The sequence below is a fragment of the Gopherus flavomarginatus genome, chromosome 3 (genome assembly GCF_025201925.1).
Source record: "Gopherus flavomarginatus isolate rGopFla2 chromosome 3, rGopFla2.mat.asm, whole genome shotgun sequence".
NCBI classification, from domain to species: domain Eukaryota; kingdom Metazoa; phylum Chordata; order Testudines; family Testudinidae; genus Gopherus; species Gopherus flavomarginatus.
In genome coordinates this window covers 148,387,508-148,411,429 of record NC_066619.1, presented here as the reverse complement: position 1 = coordinate 148,411,429, position 23,922 = coordinate 148,387,508, and the positions used below count along the sequence as shown (strand labels likewise).

The following is a 23,922-nucleotide window of genomic DNA, read 5'->3' as shown; positions in this document are numbered from 1 at the left end:
TTCACAACATCCTCTGGCAAGGAGTTCCACAGGTTAACTGTGATTTGTATGAAGAAACACTTCCTTTTGTTTGTTTTAAACTTGATGCCTATTAATTTTATTTGGTGACCCCTAGTTTTTGTATTATGAGAAAGAGTAACACTTCCTTATTTACTTTCTGCACACCAGTCGTGATTTAATAGACCTCTATCATATCCCCCCTTAGGCATCTCTTTTCCAAGCTGAAAAGTCCCAGTCTTATTAATCTCTCCTCATTCAGAAGCGGTTCCATATCCCTAATAAATTTTGTTGCACTTTTCTGTACCTTTTCCAATTGCAATATATCTTTTTCATGATGGGGTGACAGGCAGTATTCAAGGTGTGGATGTACCACTGGCCCCTTTGCCATGGCAGATCAAATACTTAGGTCTGCCTAAGAACTATGAATTCTTCTTATTCTTATTATTTTGATGTTCAATTCCCCACCCTGAGAAGTCTTTTTCATTTCTAGGTTTTTCTGACTGAATACAGTGGGCCTCTACTAATCTACTTGCTCTTTTACATTCGTCTCTCAAGTATTTATGTTGAAGAGGAGAGTACGGAGAGCTTCCGCCACCCAGTAGTTCAGTAAGTGCATGAACCAAAGTCTTACAGGATGGTAAGCCATTCAATGTTCCAGATGAATGAATAATGAGACACTGTTGTTTCTGTAATGGGAGAGCCCAGAGAGGGCTTGACCCTACATTCCTTCCACATCCAAACCTCTCCTCTCTGAAGTCAATGAGAGTTTCAGGTTGTTGTTGTTAATTATGATTTGTATCACAGTAGTACCACCCCAAAATGGAGCCCTGTTGCATTAGGCATTGTGTGTGCGCGTAGTGGGAGACAGTTCCTGCCCCGAATAGTTTATATCTAGACAAGTCAGACAAAAAAATGTGATGGGAAAGCAGGTGGAAAGTGAGTCACCCAAGGTCACACAGTATATCAGTGGCAGAATGAGGAGTAGACTCCAGGACCTCAGTCCAGTGCCCCCTATCCATTAGACCAGAATACCTCCCAGTATCCAGATGAACTCTGGATCAGGACCACAGCATAAAGGAGGGTATTATAAGATTAATGGTATCAGTCTTCAGCAAAGAGGTTACCCATATCTGCTCTTTTCAGGTAGTAAAGAAGAAGCATTGTCAGAGATTGGGGTGTCAGAAGTGAACATTCAGAAATAAAGTGGTGAATAAATGGAGAGTTTTTCAAAAGGATCTAAGACATTTAAGTGCAAGGCTCTGATTGAATGAGGCCCGTGCTCCTAATTCCTGTCGGTGCTTTTGAAAATCTCACTCTAAAACTTCAACCTGGACCAGATGGGATCCGTCCAAGAGTCCTGAAGGAGCTTAAGAACAGTTTCTGAACTACTAATAAAAATATTCCTTTGCCATCAACAGAGCAGCCTCTGGGCACAGTAGTCTTTTTGTGTGCTATCGGCTGTAGGATCAGGGGAACCTAAATAGACAAGCCAGAGAAAGGTTGGGAGAAAGGAAGTACTAGAGTGGGAGGGACATAGGGAAATAAGACACAGAGAGATTGAGTTGGGAGAACTGTGCATAGAAGCCAGAATAATTCCTGAGTAACACAGTGCCACAAGACCACCTTTCTCCTCTGGGTTTCACATTTAACAGGAGATGGAGGGTTTTAATGGAAGAGAGTCCAAAATATCTGCATTATTTATTTGGGGGCTGGGATGCAGAGTCTTTCTGCTGATCCCTTTAAAGCTGTTTTGTTGTGGTCCCTCATGTAAGCCAAATATTTTTTAAGGAAAGTGTGATTCAGCCTTCTGCACAGTCATTAATTACCTGATTTTCCTAAGCTCAAACCTCGCTGATTTAATTTCTTCAAAATTGTTTAATCTTTGACTTTTATTGGGCATTTTGTACGGTGGCCAAAGTATCTGAAACTTCACACACTGAAAATCACTTTTCATTTATGTCTCATAATTGGCTTTCAGTAAGACAGGCACAGCCAAAACGGTAAATACAACCAAGATAAAATGCCATCATAAATCACTCTTGACATTTGTTTTTTAAACCCAATCTTTATGAGCTGTGGCTCGTTCTCTGAAGCAAATCAGAAGTGCTGGTTGTTGTTTCATAATCCTCCTCAAAAGGGAATCAGTGTAATACATTCTATAACAATTATCTCGTTCCATTGTAACTTGGAACAAAAAAGCCATCGCAATGGATTCACTTTGCAACAAAATCTCGTTTTGACTCCACAAGGAAATGAAATACAAACTACCTCTGCATAGTTACTGTACTTATTAAAGGACAAGCGAGCCATTCAGAATGTTTTCAAATGTCAGACACATCCTACGAGAGCATTAAGATATCCCTAAAATGTGTGAGCCGTCTGTTTGAAACATCGCAGGCGCCTGCTTGTATACATAGCTGTACTGTTTTAATCGACTATCATAGCAGTACATTATATTCTGAGCATGCTGTGTCCTTTTTAATTCAAGGTGGGTAAAATCTGTTGCTTCCGCGGTAAAATGGATACAGTGTTATATAAGTCTGTGAGAACGATTCCATTCATCTCGGGATTCAGTTGCTTTAGCTAAGGCAAAGTCTATGCCCAGAGATTTCAAGCATGACTCTTCAGTTCTAGACTATTAGTCCTTATTCTTTATGTGAAAATAGAGTGTGATGTATCAGAAAGTGAGTGTGTGGTTTTTGTTGTTGTTGTCTTTAAAAAAGATGAAACTGACCTCACCTCCCATCTTTCATGTACCTTCATTCCCCTTTTTTCATTGTTTTTCCAGTTTGGCCTGCTTCTGTCATTGTTTACACTATGCCAGATATCTTCTAGAGACGTTATTTGTTCACAAGATTTCTGGAGGGCACACGCCTCTGAAAAACATGATAAAGGTGACAATCATGTTTATCATTGTATCCAATATAGAGAAGTACCTCATGCTACCGGGGCCCAGAACGATGACAGGAAAAGAAAATTCATTTGTTTTCCAGGTCCAGTAATTATGTTTCTGTTACAGTATTTAAAGTCTCAGGGCCAGATTTGTAGCTGGTGTAAATCATAGAATATCAGGGTAGGAAGGGACCTCAGGAGGTCCACTAGTCCAACCTCCTGCTCAAAGCAGAACCAATCCCCACACAGATTTTTGCCCTAAATGGCCCCCCTCAAGGATTGAACTCACAACTCTGGGTTTAACAGGCCAATGCTCAAACCACTGATCTTTCCCCCCCAAAATTTTTTTTAGACCTGGAAAGCTCATTGAGTCTAGCCCCCTGCCTTCACTAGCAGGACTAAATATTGATTTTTACCCCAGGTGGCCCCCTCAAAGTGTGAACTCACAACCCTGGGTTTAGCAAGCCAATGCACAAACCACTGAGCTATCCCACCTTCTCTGATAAGGGGACTTCATCAGAGCTGTGTTGATTTTTTATTTACGCCACCTGAGGATCCCACCTTCAGAGGGCACAGCATTTCTTGAACTGAATGGTATTGATTTGCCATCATTATCTGTTTATGTTAATAACTGGAGTTCACAGCTGAAATCAGCCTCTACTGTGCTATTTTCTGTGCAAACGTGTAGTCAGAGACAGTCCCTGCCTTGAGGAGGTTACACTCTAAAGAGACAATGCAACTGAAGGATTATTATCCTTGTTTTAGAGATGGGGACCAAGGCAGGGAGAACATCATGTGACTTTCCCAAAGTCATTTAGGCACTTATGAGACTTGGATCCTATAGTAGTTTGGGTAAGAAGTGAACTATTCACCTGGTCATCTATGAAAGATTACAACTGGGTTATTGTATAGTATCCTCTCTTTCACCCCCATCATTTCACTTCAATGGGGTTTTCTTCAGTCACCATCACACAAGTGACATGCTCCTGCTGCAGAAATGGCTGTGTCTCATGGGTGGATGAAGTGATGCTGAATACATAGGATCAGGTACAGTGCAACTGAGTTAGTTTCAGTGGAACTGCACCTGCCCCCATCAGGGCCAGATCAGATCCATAAGACCCAGTCCTACAACAAATTCCATGTGGGTTGCTCCTTGTTCCCACACCAAGTCCCATTGACTTCAGGTTGCTGGGAACGTCCAGAATGGAACTAATTACCCAGTAAAGTGCTTTGGGGTCCTTCTTGTTGAAAGAAGTGATATACATCTAAGATAGCGTCAAGAAAACTTTAGCTATAGATTAAAGGTCTTTGAGGCTGGGACTGTCTTTTTCTTTTGTGTTTGTATGGTGCCTAGGACAAGGGGATCCTAGTCCATGGCCAGTAATGGTCATGCTACTATGGCAAGACAAATAAATAATAATTAATAAATGTTAACTCAGTTACACAAAAATGTGTTTGGGAGATTTCACGTGCTAATGCATTTTACCCGAAGAAAACATACATTTGCTGAATAAGTGACTCTACAGGAGTCCCTGATGTTGGACAAATAGCACGAACTAAGTTTTGTCACAACCGGTAATACTTTATCCAGGAATAACATTCCACCCAGTGTAGTCCCCAAAAGGGAACTTATTTGCATATGTACTTCTTTGTGACTTGCTTTTTGTTGCATTTGAAGTTTTACCTCTACATGACCATTGCTATCGCAGTTTGGAACCTAGGATTTGAAAACAAATTACAGATTGACAAATTGAACCTATCTACGATCATCTCTTACAAATAGATTTGAGATCTGTACGAGTCAGAAAGAATATGCCTGTAGCATAGTGGAGTCTGGCTATATTGCACTCTGATAAAATGACACTCCTTTTATGGGGCTAGGTCATTAATTTACCGCGATCTCTTGGTAAGGGAAAGAACAAAAGTTGTGCTGCTCTAGGAGCAGGCCAAGAGTCATTTAACTCACTGTTAGAAATGTGCCTCTAATTTCCAATTTGGACTTAATAGTGACAATAATTTTGAAGAAGGAAGAATATTATTACTTTTTATTAATGAATCATTAAAAAAAAAAAAGCACTGTAGTCATCTGGACTCAGAGCACTGCTGCTAGAAAATGTATATGAAGTTATAGATTTGAATTTACCTGTAGTTTTTCTTCCTAAAATGTATCTTTTTTTTTCTTTTCTATTCCAGGGCTGTGCCTTTTACTGGGGATTTACTTCTTGGATTGCTTACTATGTCAATCACCCTCGATACACTCCACCATGTATGTACCATGAAAATGACATTGTTTTGGTTTTTTTAAATCATTCTGGGCCCAACCTTGTGCTCACTGAAATCAGTGGATGTTTGGGGCTCCACTTCAGTGGAAGCGGGATCAGACCATTTGCCTGCCCAAAACAAAGGCTTGCATTGTTTCTCAGTAGAAAGATTAATGGAAGCATCAGTCTGGTACTATGGCTGTGAACATATGTTACTGTTTAACCCAGTTTAATCGTCGCCGAGTTTTGTGAACATGGAATGTTAATCAGTTGAAAGAAATAGCGTGATAAATATTATCATCACCTCTGCAATATGTTTACATTAAAACATATACAAGGGGACAAGAGGTGGATGAGTATTTTCAAATGAGAACATTCTTGCTTGATATAGAATCTGCCTTTTTATGAAAACTAAAAGGTTTGTGAACCCAAGAGGGCTTTGTTAAATATTTGCAGCAACATTGGGAGGGGGGGAATCTTCATTCCTCCTTTTCTTTTTCATGAACAATCGTCATTCATCATTTTGTACTTTTCTTTTTCTTGTGTTCCATTGTCGCACCGCTATTGTTTCTGGATGTCTTTTTTGTCCAGTCATTGAAATTCTCTTTGTTCTTTTTTGTGTTCAGTGATAATCATCAGAGTTTTCTTCTGTCCACGGGCTTGGTTGTCGCACTTTTCTTCAGCTATTTCTTTTTGCTGGCATTCCATCTTTGTACTACTCCTTTCTATTTTATTTTTGTTGTGTGTGTGTTGTCAGGGCCCTGTCTGTGGGTTCGGGGAGAATACAGGATCTGCCCTGCCAATTTCAATTGCTCATATTAGTGTCACAGTGGGATATTTAAAACAAAAAAAAAGGTTCAAAAATGGCATATTTTCAATTTTAAAAAATGATCACGTTTCATTCTGAAAAACGGCATTTGCTCAAATGACCGTTTACGTTTGTGTGGAAATGGCAGCAGTGGATTGAACTTCCGTGTGAAAATGAACTCTTAGATTCTGGATCATTGAATCAGCAGGCACTGAACGCAAGTATTTATTTGAAATGCGCTTTTTTCCCACCTTAGAATAGGGTGAGGCTTTAATGCCAAGGGCAGCCATTTTGTCTATTCCTTCTACATTTCTCAGTGGAGGTATCTCCACATTGGGTGCTCTTATTCCTGAAACTAATGCTCTTGAAAATGTTGCTTCTGGAATAAACCTCAGTGAGCTGGATGGTACCATACTCAGATGGCTCAGCGAAGAATGATATGAATGTCAGGCCCTTCCTTTTGGGAAATATCCGTGGGTAGATCCCTGAGTCTCAGACCCAGAGACAGTTTCTTTGGTGACACATAGGTGATTGGGGAATAGCAGGCAGGAATAACAATTTGAGCTAGGGTGAAACGGGAACCTTGAAGAATATCTGATTAGCAGCCACGTGCTCAGCAGTGGCAGCTGTGCTGGCCGTCCTGGCAAGTGCTGTCATGGCATGTCACCCTTGTCCAACTGAGGTGCTGCATGTCAGCCCAAGTTGAGACGAGATGAGTTTGGGAAGGAAGAGAGGCAGGACAGGGGAAGAAGCTGCAGAATCAATGACCATGAGCATGATCTATGCTCCTAAAAACACATTTGAAGTTCTGGAGGAAGACTGCAATCCTCTGAGACGTTCCTGATGTAACACTGTCACGATGCATGGATACCACAGGAATAGGGAAATGTAGGTTTGGGTAGCTGAACATTGTAGAGACTAAATGTATTTATTCAGGTGAGCTGGCTGAGTTGCTGGTGCTTGATATATGATGCCTTAGTGCTACAGAAAAGAAGGGCAGGATACATCTCAGATTCATTAATAGTGGAGGCAGTGTGGACTAAATGATTAAAGCACCTCTGTTGGAAACAGAAGATCTGGCTTCTAGTCCCACTACTGCCATTAGACTTTGGGTGACCATAGGCACGTCTCTGTGCCTCACTCCTCCATCTGTAAAATGGGGAGAATGCTGCTTGCCTCCTCTGAAAAGAGTGCTGAGATCTGTGGGTGAAAGGCGCTCTATGTATCACTACTAATTAGTGACAAAGAGACTGGCATTGACCCAAACACATTTGTTATTTGCATAATGCTTAGACAGTGTGGGTGAAATTCACCCTTGTGCAAAATCCCTGAGGGACATAAGCATTTCTAGCACTCTGCACCAGGGCGAACTTCACCTACAGTGAACTGTGCACATAGACTAAAGTGTAACTTATTATTTCCTTCTGTTTTCTAGCATTTGGCAACAGGCAAGTTATTTTTGCTGCCCTCGCTTTTCTGGTAGGTACTCAAATAAAGTATTAAGGATGCTTATGGAATAAAACAGAATTGTTATTTGTCAACAGGAATAACCTTGTGTGAATGAAGATTAACGCCTGGTCTTGCAGACCTTCGGGATGTCACTCGTCTTATTAATGTTAATGGATCTATTGAGCTTTCTGGGGCAGGAACAGTCCTTATGCTATTTGTGTGTATATTGCCTGCTATGTTGGTGCCGTGTTCCCTGGTCTGAGATCCTTAAGTGTTACATCATGATGAAAATGCAGAATTACATCCAAAGTTGAAGATTTAGGCAATTGCTATCACTTACCATAATTTCTCAAATGCTGTGATAGAGGTTTTTAAGTGACGAAGCACTGACTGGGATGATTTAGTTGGGAATTGGTTTGAGCAGGGGGTTGGACTAGATGACCTCCTGAGGTCCCTTCCAACCCTGATATTCCATGATTCTGTGATCATATGGAAATATATCCCATACTGGTTTTCCAATAAAGTTGTCTTTCCTAAATAACATGCCTGCTATCACCTGGCAACAGATTTTTAAGAAATAGGGGAATCTATGGATGAAGACTGGTGAAGATTTGTTTCCTCACCTAGTTTTCACCTTATTTTTCCATTGATGGGGCTGCCATCTTCCCAGTATTTATGTGCCTAGGTGCTATTTTTACAGAGTAGGAATATTTCAGTGAAGCTACTTCGGCAAATCAGAAAGAAAGGCCTGTGCTCTGTAATACAACAGGAAGGAGATTGTGCTACTGGGGCTGGTTTTGTAGCATAGCATTAGATCTGCGCCCCATGAGGGGCTAAAGTTCTGAATTACATACTTCTGAGCTGGTGATTTTTCTCCTCTGGGTCTCATCCACTCACAAATACAGTGATTTAGGAGCAGAATGGGATAAAAGTGCCGAGGTCTCTCCAGGAGAAAAGCTTCTAGGAGCCAGGAGTTAACACAGAGCTCAATTCTTTCCTCAAATACAGCTGTACATCTCCCATTTAAGTTAATGGGAATTGTACATGTATATCAGAATGTACAGTTGGTCCAATACATACTAGCATAGCGGGTCCATATATTAGTGTCTACTAAGTGAGATGGAGTGGTCCAGGGAGGTATATGAATGCACTAGTGTGAGAGCGTAGAACTCTGAGGAAGTTGAATGCGATGTTTGATTATCACAGCAGGAGCACTGGGGATCTAGTTAAACAGAAGAACGCTCATGGAAGCTTATTTTCTGTCCCACACAATACTGGCCTCCTATTCAAAACTGCTGAGCATCCACAAATACCAACAAAATCATAGGCAGCTAAATGTGCTTATCCCCTTTGAAAATCAGGATTCCAGAGATGCAAAAGGAAAAGAGGAGAGTGACTGATTTAGACTGACCCTGGAAAGCCACCCTAATCTAGGAAGTGCTTCAGCATATACTTAACATTAAGCAGATGTGTAAATGCTTCCTTGAATCGGAGCCATTAAGATCACAATTTTGGCAATGTTCAGATCCTGGAGACTCAACTACACTCCACGTTTTCCTCACCAGATCCAGGCTAGCAAAGTAGAGCTGGAGAGGAAATAGTTTTTCCATCCCATGAAGATATCTGAGATTTCAGAATATTGTCTGTTCCTTAGGGAGATAAAACCAAGACCTTTCCATTTTTTTCCACAGAAAAGTCCATATACAAACACAGAGACAAGAACAGGCAGGAAGTTAAGGCACTCACTGGGGTCCTAGGTTCAATTTCCTGCTCTTCCTAATGGGAAGTAGGGATTTGAAACTGGGTCTTCTTTAGTCCAGGTAAGTGCTTTAACCACCAGGCTATCTCTCTCCTTTTGCTTGACCACATGTTCCATCCTGTACCTGAGAAACCTTCCTGACACAAGTTTTGTGGGAACTTTTCTCATGGAACACTTTGGTTTCAATGAATCAGCATTTTTCAACAACAAAAATTGCATTGAAAAATTTCCAACCAGTTTTCTAGCAAAGGCAGACAGTATACTTATGTGAAGAAAGAACTTCATGTAGTCACTGAAACCCTGAGGCTGAAAGCAGTAAGTGCTTAACTTAGTGTGTTGTGTCTGCAGGGGATCATGTGTTAATCCAGTGATGCATACAGTACCTTACTGCCGCCACGACTATAGCAGTCTGTATCTCAAAGTCAGTGGAAATGGATTACCAATGCAGCTTATGTTAACAATGAAAATAGTACTTATCCAAAGTAACAGCTTAGTAAAAGCGACCCATTTCTCCCTCAACTTAAGTGGAATATTCTGTTTATCATCTTTTATGGTTGATTTCCTGAAGAAATGGTTTTTCATTTTTTTTTCTGCAAAATATTTCAGACAGCAGGCAGTCCAGCGACAGGACCAGGTTTCAGGTCTGAGATCCAGGACATTTATAACATTTAAAAGGGAGCCATCTTCCCAGATACAAATGCTTGCTTCTAGTCTTAGCAGGTTCTAAGACACTGAAGCCTAAAATTGCAGTATGTATGAAAAATCTATTTGAGGTCATTTTTAAAAAGAGTCCTAAAATATATGACTAAGGTTTTTCTTCCTTCATGGCTTGTCTTTATCAGATACCTCTGATTTGTTTTAAGTATGTGATTCTACATTCACGGTAAACAACAACATGGAGTAATTTAAGGAGCTCAGCAGGCCTTTCTGAAAGATGTTTCTATTTGGAGAAATAGAAGCAAGCCAGCCAAGAGATAAATTTTCACATAGGGTGCATTTGAAATTTAAGATGAAAAAAAATGTATGTACAACTCATTAAGGAGATAGAAAATGGTCACACATTGAAAATCAGAAGTTTTGCAAATTCCCAGATTTTAAATTTTTAAGACATTAGCTTAAGGGCTGGTTTATATTTAGCAATACTTCTCCATTTGAAGGATTACCAGCCAAATTTTAAAGAGGGAGATAAAAGCTAATTACAGCTGACTGCAGCTGCAACATCAAAGGTAACCTAATAAGAATCCTGGCAAAAATGCCCCTTACTTGCTTTTACTTATAATAGATTACAGAATTAGTGGGTGTTAAGTAAAATTTATGAATGGGTGGTGCTGCACAGTCATGTGTGTGTAACATATTTGCATTTGCGTAGTGTTTCATGTAATTACTTTTAACTTTGAAAATTTTGTTTTGTAAAAGAAAAAAAGCTGGGTGCTTATATATATATTTTCAATATTATTTTTGTCTGGAATATACCAATTTTAGCCACTTTTATAGTATTCTGGAATATTTTTTCCTCTTCTATCTATTGGCATTTTTTGAGGTGCAGAGGTTTTCCATTTTTTATTCATCATGGGTAAAATATGCAGAAAAAAAGAGCTGGGTCTAATCCTGAAGTTCTTACAGAGCCAAAATTAAACTTTTAAATAGATCTGATCAAAATGCCCCAATGAAAAACTTATCTGCTGAAAAGTGGGGTTACTTCAAAACTGATTTTTTTCCACATTAAAATGCCTTTTTTTTTTTACATTTTTTAATTTTTGATGGAAAATTTCACAGTGAAATGAAGCAAAATCTTGCATGTTGTTTAATTTCAAATTGAAATTTTCATTTCATTTTGGTTTTTGAAAATTGAAATGTTTTTGAAATGTCAGATTTTTGGTTTTTTGCTTCTCCCCTCCTTTTTCTTTTGTTGCCACTGAATATCGCAGAATGAACGATGTTTAGTTTGTTAGTTTGTTTTCCCCTCCTTTTCCTTTTCTTTCCTTTACCACTGTAACTTTTTAATAATTCTCCCATCATAAAAGTTAGAGTATTAAAAGAAATATGAAATAATGTAAATGTGTAACATTTCAAAAGTTGAGAATTTTTCAGTTTTCAAAAACATATATGAAACAATTTCAGTTTAAATTGACATGAAAAATGTGATCCATTTTGTTTTGATATTTTCTTGTGAAAAATTGCTAAGAAAAAAATAGAACTTTGTTGTTGCTCTTGCTCAGAATTTTTCACTGGAATTAAATGTCCTTTTAAAACAAACAAACGAACAAACAAACAAAACAGCACCAGTTTTCAATAGCAGCAGCATTTTGTTTACTAATACTTGTATAGCAGTAGCAGTTCAAAGCCTCAATTGAGATTGGAGCCCCATTGTGCTAGGTGCTGTACAAACAGTCTCTGCCCCCAAAGAGTTTACAATCTAAATAGAAAAGATAACATAGGGGAGAGCGAGCAGAGATGAAGTGATACAGCCAGTCATTGGCAGAGGGGGGACTAGAAAACCCAGGTTTTCTGAAGGCTGATCCACTGGATCCATTCACTGCACCATACTGCCCGTCATGGAGCAATTCCTTCTGAGTAATATTTGACAAATATTATCCAGCCCATTTCTTTTCATTGTGTAACTCATTCAGCACATGGTTTTTGTGATCCTTGATCAACACAAAGAAAGGCTTGAAAACATGGAGGAAGAATGGGCATACATAATATTTGACAGTGAGACAGGGAGTTAATCACTTAGGTCCTGATTCTGCTCCCACTACAATGGCTGAACTCTCATCAGCTTCTATGAGGCAGGATCAAAATGTCATGGACTGAGGTTGTGCCCACTCTTGGCTCCATACGGTCCTGGGGGGAACCCCCTTCAGTGTGACAGCCATTCTCGGGGGTCCACTCTCTCCCGGGGGTTAAGCCCCTCTGCCTCCTGGAACTGCACCTCTCTGAGCCTTAGCACGCCTGTCTCTCCCTGTGGGACCCTTCAGGGAGTCCATTCACTCTGGACCCCCAGGGCCTCCACTCCCAAAGGGAATAATGCAGCCCTGTTCTCTGGACTGGAGCGACTCTCAGCCAGCGTAAAACATGAGGGTTTATTGAGTGTCTGAACACAGCATAGGAAACTCTCAGGGGCCTCAGGCCTGGCCTCCCTCAGCACAGCACATCTAAGTCTCCCCTGCATCTAGGTGGTCTCCGCCTGCTCTCTCTCCCCCGTCCAGAGCCCCTGTGCTTTCTACCTGGGCATCCGATATCACCACCCCCAAGCCCAGCCTATGTCCATTGCCTTCTATCCAGGTAAACAGGGTTGCCTGGGCATCCTCTCCTCTCAACCATTCTTTGCTCCCCTCTGGCTGGAACCAGCTGGTCAGGTCACCGGGGTCCTCTCTTCACAGCCCATTGTCCTCCCACTGGCCGGAACCAGTGGTGACTCCTTAGCTGGACCTCTCAGTCACCAGGTCATCAGTCGCTGAGGTATCCATTCTCTAGGCCATTGGCTGGGGTCCCAAGTTCCATCGCTGGTCCTCTGTAACAACAAACTCCCTCTCCCATCACCTTGTTAAACCAGTAACACCCAGAGAAACTGCGTCCCACCTTTTCTGCATGCAAACCACTGAAAAAAACAAGAACACCCCCACACACTTTGTCACACAAATTCACAGCCAGGAGGAGCCAGAAATGTGTCTTGCAAAATCCCTTCAATCAGCCTATTGTGGATGATCCCAAGGCTGTCTCTCCTGTGAGATCAAAGAGTCTGCTGCTATCTTGCAGGACTGCACCTACACTTCTCTCTGGAACCAAGGGTAAAATCCTGGCCCACTGAAGTCACTGGGAGCTTTGCCGCTGTGTTCAGTGGAGCAAGGATTTCACCTCTACAGTTCACCCAGTGCATGGTTTTCTGGGGCATCCGGGTTCTCACAATGAGTGTAACATATTTCCGTTTGAATGGGTTTCTCAATATTTTTTTTTAACGCTCTGCTGTTCTTTTGAATGCAGAGTTTAATCCTACTGCTGGAATCAACCAGTCATGCAGTTATCTGGTAACATCCTAAATGTGTAACAGTGACCATGCTTTAATTTTTTTGCAGATGTGTGAAGCTGGAAATCATTTTATCAACGTCGCTTTAGTCCAACAAAATCACTCAGGTTTGTCTCCCCTTTACTTTCCCCCACCCGACCTACTTCATACTGAATTGCACTTTATATAGGGACCTTTTCCTGATATACTGTAACTATATGTCTGTCTACAAAATAAAGAAAGATGAGCGAGATATCGTGGCATTATTATAACGTCTGCTAATTAAATGTGGTGATATTTGTAAGATTTGTAATATTGCTGTTCTAAAGCTTGCAGCAAATTTGTCTTCGTTATAAATATCAATAATTCAATTTTTGATTGGAGTGTTTAAATGTATTAAAACATGCTGTCGACTGACAATGAAGGATTTAATTTTAATGAAGCTTCAACAAATTAAAATAACTAATTTGCATAGTTTTCTGCTGTAAAATCGGTGTGTGCACAAACGTGCTGTTAAAATGTGCTCCACACCTCTCATTTTTGCAGAGCATTTTGGATTTAGGGCAAATAATTATAGCTACAGTACATTTTCTAGAAAGAAACATGTATTGTACAATAATCATTGTTTTTCTTAGCATAGGCCCCATTTCAAGAAAACACTTATTCACATTCTTAATTCAATTTCTATGCAGTAAAGCAGTTAAGCATGTGCTTAAAAGGGGCCACAATGTGCAGTAGAAGCAGCAAATCAACTTATTTATTTACATACACAACCGCATCTCTAAATACCATTACAGTGTCGACAACATTATGGCCCATGTGAGATCTGAAAGGTATTTGCATTAGTCTCACACGTTGCATTTTGTAATAACAACATTAGCAGTATGGAATGAAAATGTCAGGTTCTGGAATATAACATTATCTTATTGTATTATTGTTGTTTTATTTTATTATTACTGCAGTGCACTTTCTTTCTGAGTCCTGACTATTTTCCTGGGAAATTCTGTTACTATGACATGAAAATTGTTTTTTTAAGAAGGCTGGAATTCCAAAAGGGCCTACGTGATATAGGCATCCAGTTACCATTGACTCTGAGAAGCTCTCACCAGTATTGTACCCCTCTGAATGTCATTAGTGCCCACATGGGAGCCCTATTGGGTGCAAAGCGCCAACCAGTTGTGCTGAGCCACACCAAAGCAGTTTTGCAGCACTTCTTTTAAACTCTAGAATGGTTTCCAATAGTCCTAACAGGGGTGCAACAAAGGGGGACCCTTGGCCAGCAGCTTCTGCCTCCCCTCCCGGCCATGCCCAAGACAGCCTGTACAGGAGGAAATTGGCCTGGCACTGGGGCCTGGGACATAAGTGCTGGAACATACTGAGCCTAAGGAAGCACTGGGATTTGCTGAGCCTGGTACCACTGCAGGAGAGGGCACAGCCTGTAGAGTGAAGAGAGAGGTACCACAGCCTCCCAGCACCCCTGCTCTGCATGGAAAGTCCCTGCTCTCAGGGTTCCTTCCCCACTCTGAACTCAGGGGTACAGATGTGGGGACCCACATGAAAGACCCCCTAAGCTTATTTTTACCAGCTTAGGTTAAAAACTTTCCCCAGGCACAAATTCCACCTTGCCTTGAACAGTATGCTGCCACCACCAAGTGATTTAGACAAAGGATCAGGGAAAGGACCACTTGGAGTCCTATTCCCCCAAGCCCTGCACCCCTGTCAAGGTTTCTTCCCCACTCTGAACTTTAGGGTACAGATGTGATAGACCTACATGAGAAGCTCTAAGCTCAATTAACATCTTAGATCTGGTCTGGCTGCCACCACTCGCAAGCACTACTTCCCTTCCCTGGGTAGCCTTGAGAGATTCGCCAATTTCCTGGTGAACACAGATCCAAACCCCTTGGATCTTAAAACAAGGAGAAATTAACCATCCCCCCTCCTTTCTCCCACCAACTCCTGGTGGATCCAGATCCAATTCCCTTGGATCTTAAAACAAGGAAAAATCAATCAGGTATTAAAAAAAGGCTTTTAATTAAAGAAAAGAAAGGTAAAAGAAAAAAATCTCTGGGAGAGATTAGCATACCAGCTACTCTCACAGACAACAGATTCCAAACACAGAGGAGCAAAAACTTAGTTACATAAAAAAATACCCAAATACTCAATTTGACTATTCCTCTAATTGCACACGACAGGTTACAAAGAAATAAACATAAATCTATTTATTTCCTTCACTAATACTCACTACTCAATAAGAGGCTGAATTCTGGAGCTTTCCCACTCCAGTCAAAGTGAAACTGACTAAACAAAGGAAACTTCCCTCCTTCCTTTTGAAACATCTTGTTCCCTCATTGGTTCCTCTGGTCAGGTGTCAGCTAGGCTAGGTAAACTTCTTAACCCTTTACAGGTAAAAGAGGCTCCAGCAGACCACCACCCAGGTGTCCGAAAAAAAAAAAACCCAGACGCCCTTAACTATCTGTTTATGACAACCCTCTTTTCTGGGGAAGGCTTGAGAATAATATCCTCACCAATTGGTACAGGTTAACACAGACCCAAACCCTTGGATCTTAAGAACAATGAAAAATCAATTGGGTTCTTAAAAGAAGAATTTTAATTAAAGATAAAGGAATCACCTCTGTAAAATCAGGATGGTAAGTACTATACAGAATAACAAAAGATTCAGAAACACAGAGGATTTCCCCTCAAGGCAAAACTTTAAAGTTACCAAAACAGGGATAAACCTCCTTCTTAGCACAGGAAAATTCACAAGCTAAAACAAAAGATAACCTAATGCATTTATTTGCTATTACTTACCATTTCTGCAATATTAGATGCTTAGCTTAGATATACCTTAAGGAGATGTATTTTCCCTGCCCTGGTTCCTTGTTGACTCTGGGAGACACAGACAAAAAACCTTTCCCCACAGATTTGAAAGTATCTCCTCCCATTATTGGTCCTTTTGGTCAGGTGCCACTCAGGTTACCTGAACTTCTTAACCCTTTACAGGTAAAAGAGGAATTAACCCTTTACAGGGTGAAGAGGGATTTTATGCTACCCTTAGCTGTATGTTTATGACACCTGCATTCAGTCTGCAGCTCCTCTCCACTCCCCACCATTGCTGCCCCACCCAGGGCGGGGGGTGGGGGAAGCACCGGGACCTCCATACCCAGCTCACAGCACCAGAATGACCAGGGATGTGGGTGCCCTAGCCTGTTTCCTCCTGCATGGGTGGCAGGTCCCCAGCTGGGTGGCTGCCCTGCACTGCTGTCTCCATCACAGCCAGGAAAGAAAGCTGCAACCTCCTACTTTGTTGCACCCTGCCCCTGCCTCCCCTATGGCCAGACCCCCATCTTCTCTCCTTTTACCGCTCCACAGGCCGAAGGGTCCTGGCAGGAGTATAGTGCCCCCACATCCCTGTTTGCTGCCCATGACCAAATTGATCTGGACTGGTGTCAGCAGGACTTCCATGGAGAAGTGAGTTCTGGTACTTCTTTTTTCAGGACTCAAGCACTGGTGCCAGCAGGTTCTGTCAGTCCTATGGTTACACCTGATGGCAACTTCAGCCACCAGCATGAGCCTAATGGTTCTACTTTGAGGCAGTGAATGGTCCCATGCTGAGAGCAGTGTCTCGCTGCATGTTTGTAAGGCGTATGTGAGACCCACTGCTCAGCGTGTTGTATTGGTCCTCTGAGCCCCAGAGCACAGGAGTCTGTTTCAGCCCCAGCTCGTGCTATGGGGACTTGTGCTTTTAACTCTGGAGGTTCCTTTCTGCACCTGTGTGTCAGTGCAAATGGTGGCCATCATATGTGCAATGAGGTCCTCTTCCCCGGTGATCCCTGCTGTACTTACATTGTGGGTTTATTTGTGTTTTCTTCTTTCCCAAAGGGAATAAAGCCTCTTTTCCAAGTCCAACTTACAACCCCTTCACATGGCTATTCACACTGGTTTCCTGTCCCAACTACACATATGAGGTATGCTGTTTTCTTCTCTGCATGGGGGAGGGGCAGCCCGGTCAGGTTAGAGCCCAGGGTGCACCAAGCATGTTCACGGTGAACATCCCTCCTCTTTCGTGCAGTCCCCTCGACTTCAGACACATCGCAGGCCACAGAACCTTGCCCACCCCCTCCTGTAATAGACCCTTAGCTTCTGGCTGAGTTACTAAAGTCTTCAAAGCTTGATATAAAGACTTCAAGTTACAGACAATCCACCATTTACACTAGCTTAAATCTGTCAGTGACCCATGCTGCAGAGGAAGTCAATCCCACCCCACCCCCAAGGTCTCTGCCTAACTGACTTGGGGAAAATTCCTTTCAGACCCCAAATGTGGCAAATAGTTAGACCCTGAACAAGTGGGTGAGACCCACCAGCCAGACACCTGGGAAAGAATTCACTGTAGTGTCCATCTATTGTCCCATCACTGGCCATTGGGAATTTTTGCCACTGGCAGTCACCGATGGTCCACATGCCATTGTAGGCAGTCTCATCATACCATCCCCTCCATAAACGTATCAAGCTCGGTCTTGAAGCCAGTTAGGAGTTTTGCCCCCACTGCTTCCCTTGGAGGGTGTTTCCAGAACTTCCCTCCTCTGACGGCCATTTGTATATATGCATTTGTTCTTGTGTCCACATTCGCGCTTAACTTAAATTACTCGTCCCCGGTATTTATCCCTCTGATGTATTTATAGGGCACAGTCATCTCTCCCCTCAGCCTTCATTTGGTTAGGCTAAACAGGCCAAGCTCTTTGAGTCTCCTCTCATAAGGAAGGTTTTCCATTCCTCTGACATTCTAATAGCCATTTTCTGCATCCTCCTCCCCAGAACAAATACTCCCAGTTGACCCTCAAAGTCACCCCCACCCTTCTGTGCAGATGATTCCCTCGCTCCCATATGACACATTCGATGCTCACCTTTTATCCAGCCACCCAACATATTCTACCTCCTATCTTCAGTGTAGTAAAGACAGCAAACCTTCTCTGCTTCCAGTGGATGGCAGTGGGAGCCATTGTGTACAGAGTACAGTTAAAACCTTGCCATAAACAATTCTTCTTTCTTCATGTAGATTGGGTCTTGGATTAGTTTTACGGTGATGACACAAACGCTGCCAGGTAAGACAATCGTCAACTGGAAGCGAATGAGATGTAAATGTGTTACTGGCAAAAGTGAGTTTTGTAAACCTAAAATCACCCCAAAGAATAATTGATGGACTATCACCACCAAATCTTCTTTTGTACCCCTAGCACATTACTCTTTAAAGTGTCATCTTTAGGAAGCTGGGTATCTGGTGGAGCTGGTCAAAATTGTCGAAAGAAACAGTTGTAGTGGTGGTTGAAAACCTGCCTTTTTTGGACATCAGTGATTTGTGTGAAAAATTATTCTTTTAAAATATTTTGCAAATAAAAAAATCTGAGATGTTATAAAAAATTCTATAGAATTTTTTTTTCATTTACCATTAATCATTTTTCAAGTATGACATTTTCTGTTGTTGTTTTATTTTATTTGGACTTTATTTAAAAGAAATTTCACCAGGGACCAGATTTCCAAAGGCAGTGAGGGCACCTAAAAATGCAGATAGGCGCCCTTGGGATTTAAAGAAGTGCTTAAGTGAGTTAGGCACCTAACCCATTGAAAGCCTGCATAGAATCTTTTGAAAATGCCACCAGGGGCCTATCTGTGTCTTGAGGTGTCTAAATTCCTCTGGAAATCTAGCCCCATACGGCTAAGCTGACCAAGAAATTAATATAATTTTTTTGTTGTTGTTGTTACCAGAAAATAAGAAATGCCACATGTACAATTTTGCAATTAAAATAGATACTTTGAAAAATTAAATAAAAGTAATTTCAAGACTGGATGAAAATTTTCATGACAATCTAACTGAATAATATTATTTTTTTAATTTATCACAATGTAAACAAAAATATTTTCCAAAGAGCTTTATACATAGTTACTGGAGGAAAGACGTGAATGTGTAGTGAGGGTCATGGTGCTATTGAGATAAGAGGCAAGTTATAGAATGAGCGGCAGGATACTTACCCTTCCCCTGCTTGCCCTGAGGTACTCCAGACATCTCTCAGCAATGCTTTTTGTTTTGCTAAATGATGCCGTGGAGTTCACATCTGATGCCTTGTGCTGTTCTAATTCTTCTTCCATTAATTGTATTCTTCCTTGCGACACTTTCCACTTTCTTGCCTTTTTAACACCTAATATATTGTGTTGAAGCACTTTCTGGAAGCCAAATTAATGAACCTGCAAAAGCCTCCTCAAAGTGGCTACCTATTTAGATTTAAACAGATTGGTGTAGTTTGTGGCAACGTAAGTGTACCATGACACTGGTACACCTGTATCCCGATATAACGCTACCTGATATAACATGAATTGGGATATAGAGCGGTAAAGCAGTGCTCCGGGGAGGGGGCAGGGGGCTGCGCACTCCGGCAGATCTAAGCATGTTCGATACAATGCCGTTTCACCTATAACGCGGTAAGATTTTGTGGCTCCCGAGGACAGCATTCTATCGGCGTAGAGGTGTATCCCTCCACCACCACAAGGTGCTAATGTTTCTAATACCTTCTGCCTTGTTTGATGTACACTTAGGGTATGTCTCCACTGCAGTCCGTGGTGTGACTGAAGCATGGGTGCACAGACCTGTGCTAGCACAGCTCAAAGCAGCAGTGTAGCCATGATGGTTGGGCTTTAGCGCAAGCTGTACAAGCATGCTGGGAACCCCAGGCACAAACGTTACTAGCCCAATGTCCATGCCCCCAAGGCTACACTGTTATTTTGGGATGTGCTGGCATAGGTAAAGCTAGTGCAGGTACGTCTACTCATGTTGCAATTACCCCTTGGACTGCAGTTTAGGCATACCTTAAGGTCTCAGGCTTTATACACCTGGAAGTAGGTTCCTTTATCAATGCCAGTGGTCTTTTTTCTCCTGGCATGTTACCTTCTGACAGACTAGATTGTGCCTTTAGGGCCTGATTTAGCACCCACTAAAGTCAATGTGACTGTTCTTTCACTTCAATGGGCTTTGGATGAGGGCCTTAAAACAAGAGTCAGGGCACACTGCCACAGAGAGATCACCCCTCAGAGAGGCACATTTCCTCCTTTCGGGCAGGAAAGGTAGTAACTTGCCACACCCCTTGATGGGTGAGAATTCTTAGCTTCAAGCACATGAAATCCTGGCCCCAGTGAAGTCAATAGCAAAATCCCCATTGACTTCAGGAGGGTCAAGATTTTACCCCGCGTGTCTACTCACATGCTTAAAAATAAGCAGTGTTTTTGTTTGTTTGTTTGTTTTTCTTTTTTTGTGGGTTAGGGCCTTGACATAACTGAAAAACAGAATAAATAGTCCAAATTATATTTGAATATAATCCACAACCAACAAACCAGAGAATTCAACAGCTCACATCAACCTCCCCGTGTAATAGTTCTCATGCAAATTGCATGGCTATTCAAAATAGTAAAGAAGAATTGTCCAGTGTTTAGGGCATTAGTCTAGGACTTGAGTGACCTGGGCACAAGCTCTCCCTAGCCACAGACTTTCTGTGTAACCTTGGGCAAGTCACTTAGCCTCTCAATGCATCAGTTCCTCATCTGTACAATGGGGATAATAGCCCTGCCCAACCTCACAGAGATATGGCAAGGATAAGTACATTATAAGACTGTGAGGTGCGCAGATACTATGGTAATAGCGCCGGTCGTGAATGTCTTGATGAAATATTTTTTCATCAGAAAATGATGCTTCTCAAAAACCAAAACTTTTTGCAGGAAAAGGTTGGTTTTGATGAGTTTCCCATTTGGAAATCATTTATTTGGGGAAAAAATAAAGCTTTGAAATTGTCAAAATATCCCATTTCAACATTGGCAAAACAGTTTCTGATTTTGGTGTGAAACGACTTTTTGTTTCAAATGTAAGTTACTTTACAGTGAATGTAAAAATATGTAAAAAAGGTTAAAATCAAAGCTAAATGTTTCAGTGGACCCAATCCAATTTTTTTTTTTATGAATTCTTTTTTAGATTTTCAACTTTTCATCCTAATTTGAAACAGGAAATATTGTTAAAGTCTCAAAAATTTTCCCAGGATGGGAAAACCATTTCCTACCCATCTCTAGACAATGATGGGGGTATGTAAGATACACAGATGTGCTCAGGAAATGTAATTTAAACATCGGTGCTGAGAGTGGCTCGCGCTGTAGAGATCCACCTTCCATTTTATTCATGGTAAATATGAATGTTGTTGACACACATTTTCTTTGTTGCAGTTGGAATTTTTGCTTTCCTGATGGCCATCCAGATGTCCCTCTGGGCCCAAAAGAAACACAGGCTCTACCTGAAGAAATATAATATGGGTGCGCTTAGGAAAACAGCCATGATTCCATTCATCTTCTAAGCTCTTCAAGCACTAGAAGCCCATATTCACTGTTTGAGAACTGTTTAGTAACCAAAGAAGGCTTAGGCAAGAATTGCTGGGTATCATTTTCAGACAATTAACATCAGAAGGGGGTGTTTTGAATTAAGTGAACAGAATCTGGCTTTGACCCTTGGTTTGTGTTAGAAGATATGATTGAATTAGATTTTGTGCAATGGAACTAATCAGGAAGACAGGAAACTCTGCCTTGTGAATGTTGGGCCAAATCATCAACTGGTGTCAATGGGTGTTGCTCTGTTTCAAGCCCATGGGATGATGGTGATCTGCTCCCTGGAAGGAGCTGGCCCTTTTAAGGTTCAGTAGCAAATGCAGATCAGATTCTAAGCCTTTTGCATTGCAGGAAATGCCACAGCTTTAACTGTATTCAAAGCAGCATGTTCTGCGTAAATCCCTCTAAGCTGTACCACCAAACAGTGTTGGTTTATAGAGTATTAATTAGGGTAGCTTTGCAGTTTTGTTTTACTGAACCAATTCCTGACAACTGGCAAGTTGTTTGATGATGCAAACTGACTTAATCTCAGCACTGTGGAGAACTCTGTTGTTTTTTTTTCCAGGAGGCAGCATGGCCTAAGCGGATTGAGTGAGTATCAGGCAAATGAAGTTCTAATTCCATTTTTATGAACACAAGCACTGGCACAATGGTTCAGACCAGTGGTCCATCTAGCCCAGTATTCTGTCTCCAACTGTGGCTGGTACCGTAGTGTCAGGGGGAGTGCTCAAAACAGGGCAATTATGGTGTGATTCATCCTTCTCTTCCCCTCCTGGCTTCTGGTAGTCCCAGGTTTCAGTTTTTTTGCTGCAGGATGGCCACCTTAAGATCTTAAGCAAAAAAACTTCAGGACCAGACTTCAAAGAGAAACTGCTGGGCTTCAGTTCATCTGCAAATTTGACACCATCAGCTCAGGATTAAACAAAGACTGTGAATGGCTTGCCATCTACAAAAGCAGTTTCTCCTCCCTTGGTTTTCACACCTCAGCTGCTAGAAGAAGGCTTCATCCTCCCTGATTGAACTAACCTCGTTATCTCTAGCCTGCTTCTTGCTTGCATAAATATACCTGCCCCTGGAAAGTTCCACTACATGCATCCAACAAAGTGGCTATTCACCCACGAAAGCGCATGCTCCAAAACATCTGTTAGTCTATAAGGTGCCACAGGACTCTTTGCTGTTTGTGCAGTAAGTTTCTACTCAGTGTGAGTAATGAGATCACAAATTGGTCTGTAACCTCTCAGTGCCTCAGACGTTCCATCTCAGGCTAACACTTATCCTCTATTTATAAAGCACTTTGAGATCCTGAGGTGTAACCTGTACCTAAATACCAAGTATTCCTGAAAGGGAGAGGATCCCCACCAGAATTCAGGGCCTATCTTGGTTCAAACATGCCAGGACAGGTACTCAGCTGGTGCAAATGGGCAACGCTTCATGGATCTCGTTTGGCATCGCCTGCATCTTGAGGTTGCTTTTGGAAATCAAGCCCTGGTTTGAGTTGCTTAGTCAGTTCTTTCTTTGCTTTTCTTTTTTGAGTGTCATTATTCATTTGAAAGGGAAGGTCTTTTATTCAAATCCCTGGAAACTCTATGTAAATTAATTTGCAGGTCAATGACTCCTTTAGTACAGAGTAACACAATTTTTAGAGGCAAGGTATGATGGAATTGTAGTAGCTTTGGAGAGCAAAGGGGCCAGAGTTGCCTCACGAAGCATTAATGCACGAAACCTCACATCTTCAGTTCTTCATTCTCTTTATTTGGCACCTTAATAGATGCTTCTCACATCCTTACGGCAGGTTAAAAAGCCTGGCTGAAAATTTCAATGCTGAGTGCAGAACCAAGCCACAGAAGCAAAGCAGGACAAGTTCAGGCACTGAGAGAAACTGCTCTCTTGCCTAGCAGCACTGTGCTCAAGTGCTCTAACAAAGTTAATTTGCCCAGTAAATTGGGTTCATATCCCTCTTCAAATGTCTAATCTACAGGCTTGCAGTGTTTATCGTGTTAGCAAGACAAGCAACGGTTTATGTGTGTTGACTGTAGCGTCTGTTATAAATATTCAAGTGAAATAGTAGCCAAGGCACATTGTAAGTTTCAGCAATTCTGGTAGGCTGGTAGGTAGAGTGGAATATATTGTTTTAAAAACTTGGACAGGAAGAAAACAGCTAAGTTTGGTTATATGGCGAGGGTAAGAAAGAGAAGGAAATAAGAAGGGTTGACTTGAAAATTGTTTAAGGTAATGATGAAAGGGAAAGGCATATATGAATTTTTGCCTATGACAACATCTTTGGTGGACCCATAAATCCTGGGAGATGCACATATCTTAGTCCTTTCAGTAAAAC

At 41.6% G+C, this 23,922-nt stretch overlaps 1 protein-coding gene across 3 annotated transcripts in view; it reads left to right on the top strand.

Moving 5' to 3' along the window:
• The window catches only part of TECRL (trans-2,3-enoyl-CoA reductase like), a 117,766-nt gene extending 96,167 nt beyond the window's left edge, over positions 1–21,599 (top strand). For all 3 annotated transcript variants that reach the window (XM_050948311.1, XM_050948310.1, XM_050948309.1), the window contains 8 exons: positions 491–606; positions 2,789–2,894; positions 5,086–5,158; positions 7,397–7,440; positions 13,246–13,303; positions 17,058–17,143; positions 18,232–18,277; positions 21,432–21,599. In XM_050948311.1, the coding sequence (XP_050804268.1) occupies positions 491–606; positions 2,789–2,894; positions 5,086–5,158; positions 7,397–7,440; positions 13,246–13,303; positions 17,058–17,143; positions 18,232–18,277; positions 21,432–21,559 (657 nt within the window). In that variant the 3' untranslated portion in view covers positions 21,560–21,599. The remainder of the gene's footprint in view (positions 1–490; positions 607–2,788; positions 2,895–5,085; positions 5,159–7,396; positions 7,441–13,245; positions 13,304–17,057; positions 17,144–18,231; positions 18,278–21,431) is intronic.
• Positions 21,600–23,922: the final 2,323 nt, after the last annotated feature.